This window comes from Diabrotica undecimpunctata, chromosome 1 (genome assembly GCF_040954645.1).
Source record: "Diabrotica undecimpunctata isolate CICGRU chromosome 1, icDiaUnde3, whole genome shotgun sequence".
NCBI lineage: Eukaryota > Metazoa > Arthropoda > Insecta > Coleoptera > Chrysomelidae > Diabrotica > Diabrotica undecimpunctata.
Window position 1 is genome coordinate 54,811,194 of NC_092803.1, and position 8,439 is coordinate 54,819,632.

At 32.1% G+C, this 8,439-nt stretch overlaps 1 protein-coding gene across 1 annotated transcript in view; it reads left to right on the plus strand.

Annotated features, from left to right (window-relative positions):
- Positions 1-364: 364 nt before the first annotated feature.
- LOC140438947 (trypsin-3-like) overlaps positions 365-8,439 on the plus strand; it is a 97,669-nt gene continuing 89,594 nt past the window's right edge. Inside the window, exon 1 of the mRNA XM_072528582.1 lies at positions 365-480. Within this exon, the coding sequence (XP_072384683.1) occupies positions 408-480 (73 nt within the window). The 5' untranslated portion in view covers positions 365-407. The remainder of the gene's footprint in view (positions 481-8,439) is intronic.

Below are 8,439 nucleotides of genomic sequence, written 5' to 3' on the forward strand. Positions count from 1 at the left end.
AAACGAATGAAAAATTAAATAGGTATAAAGGACAAAATATTCAATCAAATGAAAAATACTGTATCGAGCAAAAAAATATATGAAATGCGCTTAACAACGCTATTCCCGTTCTATTGTTTTTTTACTCCACTTTTAAACCTTTTTGACCAAAATACAGTCACGAAATCATGGCTTGCATAAGTAGATTATAAATGATGAGGTGTTGAATGTGTATATTGCTGTCATTATTTATTTTTATTTTATTTCCATTTTCGTGAATTTTTTTGCAAAAATAGTCACGAAATCATGCCTTTCGTGTAAAAGTTATCATCACTAAAAATATGTGGCTACTATAAGTTACAGAATACATTTGCTTATTTTATTTACTTATTTTGTTAAATCATTTTTAGAGTTCCATATAATTTGCTATGAATAGTCTAAAATGGAATATTGGACTGTTAGTTTGTATTGTATTGCTCAAAAGGAATATTGTTGGTGCAGGTAAATATACACACAACGCAAAAGTCTAAGGATATTTTAATAATTTGACAATACCAATGACAGACATTTCATGACCATATAAATTTGCTTGTACTATAATTGTTGATACAGACACTCACTTCTTATCAACAAAAAATTGTAAAACTGATAGCAATACGAGTTTTAGAATGTTTTTTATAAGGGACAAAAAATCGACATTTTTATGTTTTGTTTGTTAATTTTAGTCACTTTATACCATTCTTGCTTAATTGGTAAGTTAAAAATATTGTCTTTTTACCATGCAACGACAACATTTAACGTTGGACGAGATGAATAGAGCTGTGAGGATCCTTCAAGCTGGCATGCGACAAACTCAAGTTACTGACCAGCTGGGTGTCTCCCAAAGCGTCGTAAGTCGTTTGTGACGTCGGTTTAGAGACACTGGGAGTCCAGCCGAGCAACATCCAGGACGTGGTTGCTCTACAACCGTTGCTCAAGACTAACATTTAATTTTAAATGCCAGAAGGCAGCCAAAAATCACAGCAACCGAGTTGGTTAATGAATTACATCTTGCACGTAATGTAACAATTAGCAGCAGTACTGTGAGGAATCGTCTCCATGAAGCCAATCTTCGTAGTCGGCGACTACTGAGATGTCCACTTCTATCTAGAGGCAATCGCGCTGCAAGATTAACCTGATTTCAAGAGTTTCAGAATTGGACTGACAATGACTGGGCCACAGTTTTGTTTAGTGACTAGTCTAGATATGGATTTCATCCAGATTCTCGTCGGACAAGAGTATGGAGATGACTCGGAAATGGAGAACGATTATGACATCTTCAAGAAGTGTATACATACAGAGGTAGTACATTAATGGTATGGGGCGAAATCATGATTGACGGAAGAACTGACCTCATGTTCCTACGTGGCTTTCTCACAAGTCAGCAATATTTGGACACTATTCTTGAACCTGTTGTGCGCCCGTTTGCTGCTGCTGTTGGAGAAAATTTTTACTTTATGCATGATAACGCTCGGCCACTTGTTGCGCATATTGTAAGAAATTGGTTGGATAACGAGGGTATTGATGTATTGCCGTGGCCAGCACAATCACCGGACTTGAATCCCATTGAGCATGTATGGAACATGCTCCAACGAAGAATTACTCCACATATGGGCAATATCTACAATGAATTTCAATTAAAAGAGCTTCTGAGAGAACAATGGACACAACTACTTCAAGCAGACATTAACAATGTGATTCGGAGCATGAACAGTAGATGTAGAGCTGTGATAAACCAACGTGGTGGCCATACTTTATTTTAAGTTTATATTTCGTATTTTTGACATTTTATGGTGGTATGTGAAAGATGGGTGATTTGCAATATATTTTTTTCTGATCCAATTTTCTGTTTTTTGCAATTTATGGTTTTTGACATATTAAACAACAATTTAAACTACAAATTTTGTATTTCTTTTTTTTTTTAAGTTGATTTCAGAAAAACAAAATATTATTCGCCAAAATAAGCAGTATCGAAAATAAACATTGTATTTGCAGTGTAAATAAGCTTCATAACGATTTTGCAGATTTTATAACATTTATAAAGAGTGATTATTTCTTTTGTGGTATATATCAAATTTCTATTAACATCTACTAGCGGAACTTTTGACTTAAATACTAATTTCTTCAGTATGCTTTAAACGTATGATGCATCAGGTGTTGTCAGATCAGGTGATTGAAATCACCACTCAAAGTCTGTTTTAAGAGAAATTCTGTTTCATCGTGAAAAATAATCATGAATTAGGGCTAGGAAATGTATAGCTGTATGTAGTCTAGTATCTCGGGTGGAAAAAAGGACATTACCTCCCAATTCTTACGGATTGCATGAATTTGGCTAAAAATAAATTTGAATTTAAGCTTATCTGACACTTATTTGCAAAAGTTATATATGGTCTAAATGTGCTTTTTGTTTTTAAGGAATTAAAACTACTTCTAAATAAAAAAAATGAAGTATTTTATACAAAAAATCTGATTGAATTGAGTAAAATAAAATTATTCAGTGATAACTTTAATCGTTTTAATACAAATTTTCAAACCTTAAAACCACTGCTTATACCGAAAGTGACGTTAAAAAATAATTTTCTACAATGTAAAATGTTTAACCTATCAATTAAATTTAATATTAATTCATCCGTCGTTTGTGAAATAATGTTTAATTGGTTTCAAGTTTTTTATCTCTAAATAACATACATACAATAATATACATAAATAAAAATTTATTTCTTGCTTATAAGCGATATTTTTTTAGTTTTACTCTTCAACCCCTAAAAATCACCCTAAAGACTACTACAACTTTAAAAATAGTGTTGTATATTAAAATTCTTAACTTCTGTATTTAAATCAACAAAAATTTGATCCTTGCTTTAATTGCAACTTTTTTTAACCATTAGAAACTACCCCCATGCTAATAACAAAACGAAACACTTAATATTATTTGTTGGTGCTGAGATATTCATCTACAAATCTATTATGCAAACGTTTATTAACGAAATCTCTAAGAAAACGTGTAATAATATTTTCCCTGTAGTTCTTTTGTTTAACATCAACTGAATGCTCATAGTTCCGTATCCCGGGCCCATTTTCTGTTCGGGCCAATTTTTTGTTCGTGCTGTTAGGCCTTGCGCTAGACGCTTGCTTACAAGCAAAGCAGTAACATCTCCAGAAGATGCCAACCCCTAGTGTTGGCGAAACGTCGAGACCTAGTCTCAGAAGACAACGCCCTAAGAGCCCGAACAAACAGTTTAACAAGTTAGACGATGACCGTGAAAGCCTAACTCATTTTTTCGTGAGTAGTTTCATTTTGACACCCAACTTTTGCCCTTACAACAATTTTCATTAGTGGTAGCTAACAGGGATAGCAGGGATGAAATATGTTGATTTGACCATTCTCAAAATTTCAAAATTTATTATTAACAGTTTTTTTGTTAATTCCCAAAATAATTATCCCAATTTTTCGAAAAAATATCTTTTCTACAAAATGCAAGGTTTGCACTTTTTTCTGCTGGTTAGGCAATATTTATATAATTTAACAACCACAACCCACATTGTCCTACAAATTGCGTGGTATGTTATCCTGTTGTTACAAATAAATACATATTTGAAATTCATGAAATTAAAAATTTATTTTTATTATTTAAAAAAGAGATAAAAAACAGCAAGAAAACTACAACGGTATAAACTTGTTAAATACTACGCTAAAATTTACAACTAAAATTTTACAAGTGCTAGTAAATCAGAGGATAAGTTTAGCAGATAAACAACAGGGTTTTCGTAGTGGAAGATCGTGTACAGATTAAATATTCGTTATAAAGCAAATTACTCAGAATCACTAGAGTATAATAGACCAGCATTTCTGTGTCTGATTGACCTAAAGAAAGCGTTTGACAAAGTAAGACTCAAAGATGTAATCCATTTTCTATATAATAGAGAAGTTCCCCTAAATATCATATCATATCTGACCAAAGTCAGAATCGGTGGACAGAATCTATAGAAATAGGCAGCGGAATGAGACAAGGGGATTTAAGCAAAAGCATTTAATATGGCAATCTCATCTCAGAAAACTAAAACAATAGTAGTCAGCAAAGAACCAACCAGATGTAAAATACAAATAGATGGCATCAGTATTGAACAAGTAATGGAAATAAAATACCTAGGAATTACACTGTCTTGCTACGGAGACCTGGACAAAGAAGTGAGAGATCAAGTACAAAAAGCAAATAGACTGGAAGGATGCCTTAATAACACTATATGGCGAAACAGACACATTAACACTGAGATGAGTTCAAGAATTTATAAAGCCAGTGTAAGACCAAAAATGACATATGCATCAGAAACTGGACCCGACATAGCCATAACGCAAAGGCTACTGGAAACGGCAGAGATGAGAGTACTGAGAAGAATCACAGGAAATATGCTGAGAGATCGAAAGAGGAGTGAAGACATTAGAAGAAAATGTAACGTAAATTTTAAAAGAAACAATAATTTATTTTCTGCATTTTGCTATTGGAGCTAAATCATATTGGTGCAAGTACGCATACGCACAGTGCTGCTTACTGTATATTAGCAACAAATATAGATAATTTGTTGTTGGTGATGTCGATCGGATAGCCAAGCGGGCTGGGCGGCTGGCTTCTCCTTCGCTTCAATGCGAGAGATGTCAGTTCAAATCCCCGGCTCGGTGAACAGAAAACAAAAAGGCTAACGCAGTAGTTTAAAATTCTAAAATTAATCTGCGGCTTAGTCTAGAATATGTTGGTATCTGATCGGCCTATGGTGGAGCAGTACGGCAAGAGATAAGGGCTGCGGCTAGGTGATACTCCTCCATAGATCCCTACCGGAAGGGCGTGGAACGCCTAAATACCGGGTATATATATATATATATATATATATATATATATATATATATATATATATATATATATATATATATATATATATAGATAATTTAATTTACTAATGTTTGGATTTTGAGAACGATTTCCGAAGTGGAAATCGAAACGTCAATAAACTTACATTTACCTTTAAAAAAAATGTATAGACGCGTAGACATTTTTATTACAGTTTTTTTGTGCGCACGTTAGGGTAAAGAAAGAAAATAGACTTATTGAAAAAAGAAATACGAAAATAACGAAAAAAGTGCCTCAATATGCAAATATTTTTTTTTAATCGATTATTATTTTCATATCTGTACGACAGGGAACACCGAAGCGGTGTCGTTATGGAGTACCTGTGTAAGAGCTATAAATCATTTAAGGACAATACATATTATTGTATAAATTTTCCAAACCCTTTATTTCTTTATAAACAATCTCGTGGTATGACTAGAATATTTTATTTGTATTAAATCCTATTTAGTACATACATTTGTCATTTTTACCTTTAAAAAATTAAATGATCTATTATATTGTTTATACAGTATAATAATATTTTTGTCAAATAATATATTTTGGCAACTATGTGTATGTGTGATTGAAAATATGATTGCAGATTACTAGACTATTACTATTCGCCTAACCAATTTATTAAGCTTCTTCGATCTACGAATTCAACTGTATCTTTTGAAAGACCGTACTCGAATACTAATTAATTGTAATTTAACTATTAAATACTATTTATTTATACTATTAGGCGAACTTTTAATTATCTAGTTTAACTTTAACAGTTGATTTCGGCAAGTAATGAAAATGGATTGACATCATTAATTAGCATGAAAAATTGTAGATTCGTCTCAAATCTCTAAAAGCATTTTTAAACATCAAAATGTCAAATCATCAAAACGGAAATTGAAACGGAAATTTTTTGTAATTAAAAATCTAATTAACCTTACAATAATTTGTGAAGATTATACCTACTGGTCAATTTAATGTTTCATCTTCCTTTTTGCATTTTTTTTGTTTTTTATCTATTAATACTTACGTATGTATGCATGTATATGGATGCTTATGTATATACCTTACCTATATTCATATTGTAGCAAACAGTATTTATTATTTATCGTAGCTAAATGGATTAAGAAGTCCAAAGCCAATAGAAAAAAAAAATAAATTATGGCTTAATCCCACAAAAACACAATATTTAATTTAGACATACCACAAGAAAACATTTTCAGAATCTTTTCAAGAAATATGTTTTCACTTTATGTTGTACTACAAATAGCAAAACGAAAATGACAATTCTTGTCGGACTAGCGCTACATACCTGTTTTATTATAGGACATTGTTTTAAGTCATATAAATATTATCTAACCAACAGAAAAAAAATCAATTGTTTAGTAATTATTTTTCATGACCTCGTTAATGGTACATGTTGGAAAGGTGGGACTCAAAACCTTGAACCTTGCATTTTGTAGGAGAAATTTTTATTTGGCTAATGTAGTTAATTATCTTGAGAATAAATAAGAAAGGACCCCGTTGGTAATAAATTTTCGAGAATCATCAAAACAATATATTTCATGCCTCATCAAAATTAAGCTGCTTAACCCTTATTCTTTTCAAATAGATAATGCATCTACTATCAGTCGTTTAATATCGCTGTTAGTGTCGACAACTAACCTCCTTAAATTATATTGAATTACAGTGAAAGTAGATAGTGCGAATAAAATGTCCCGAAAACCATTATCAGCTGTGTTGTATCAAGCAAGTGAAGAGGATGATCAGCAAGTAGTATTAAGTGATATTGAAGAAGAATGTGTAGCTATAAGTTCCCAGAGTTCAGAGTCTGTAATTTTTAAAACTAAGGATAGAATTAACTGGAAGAGTCAACCACAACCGACAGGACGTATGCGATTCTGCGACATAATGAAAAGCAAAGTGCACAAAGGAATGTTAGCATCTGTTCAAAGTGTAGATGATCCTGTTGACTCCTTTTGTTTGTTTGTGGACAAAAAAATTGTGAACGAAATAGTGAAGTGTACAAATAAAGAAGCCAAAAAAGTCCTGGAAATAGAAAATTGGAAATATTGCGACTGTACAGAACTATATGCCTTTATTAGACTACTACTAACTGCATGGCACCTGAGTTCCAACATCCATAATGTAGATATACTTTGGAGTAAGTTTTATGGATCTACTATATTTAAAGCTACCATGAGGTTAAAACGATTGATGACAAGGACACGAGGTGTGAACAAAGAAGGAACAACAAATTAGCAGCAATACGCGATTTGTGGAATCAAGTCAACCAAAACTTTCAGAAATACTATTTACCAGGAAAAAAAATAACGGTAAATGAGCAACTTGTTCCGTATTGAGGGAGGTGTCCTTTCAATCAGTATATGCCTTTAAAGCCAGATAAGTATGGCATGAAAATATGGTGGGCATGTGTCTCGGAAACGAATTGCCCTCTATGTGGAATACCATATACAGGTAAAAACGAAAATACAGTAGCCAAAGGTCTTACATCTCAAGTTGTTAAGCAACTTGTTGAGCCTTATTATAATTCCAAGTTCTATTGAACGGAACAACTTGAAACTAATTCCTACAGCATACACAAGGAATAATACGAGGAAAATAACAATACCATACATAAAAGGATTATCAGAAAAACTCAAAAGGATAAGAAAATAAATTCAACATTTCAACAACATTCAAAACAACAAACACATTGAGATCTATTTTGTCTAAAACCAAATCTAACAATGAACAAAAAAGTACAAAGAATTGTAGTTATTAAAATACCTTGTGAATGCGATCAGTTTTATTTAGGAGAAACATCGAGGCCATTAAAGGTAAGAATAAGTGAACATCAATCTTATATTAAAATAGTGAATTTGATAGATCTCAAATATGTAAACACGCGTGGGATAATGAACATAGGATTCGATGGAATGATTCAAGTATAGTCCTAAAAGAAACGGATGGTAAACAGAGAAAAATCAAAGAAGCAGCTCTAATTATGCTAAATGAGACCAACCAATTGTGTCGCAAGTTCCTCGGTAAAATTTTGTAGGATCTGGTAACTCATATTAAAAGAGGAAGTTAATAAAAGCAAAATACTAGTATTAAGTCAGTACATATCAAGGATACATCATTTATGGTTTTTACATAACAAACTTATAAAATCAGAATTTGTTGTTTATGGAGAGTAAACTAAATGTACGACCAAATACTTACCATGTCGGGATAGTATTACGAAGTTTTTTCCTGGTTTTTCCCTCATAATTTAGTATGGAATCATTAACAGGAGAATTTTAATGTCATCGTGGCATATAGTTGTTTTTTTAAAGACGAATTACATGCTACGATTTTTTCTGACGGATATTCTCAAGCTAAAGTTCATTTCATCTAATCGATTGAACTATCTTACAAGTAAAGTCGTCCCAAGAACGCAACTCACCAGTATTGGCAATATCATTTTAAAGTTGTCTACTTTAAAATATATAATATATATAATGTCTGAATTGTCAATATAAATGAGTCAGATAAA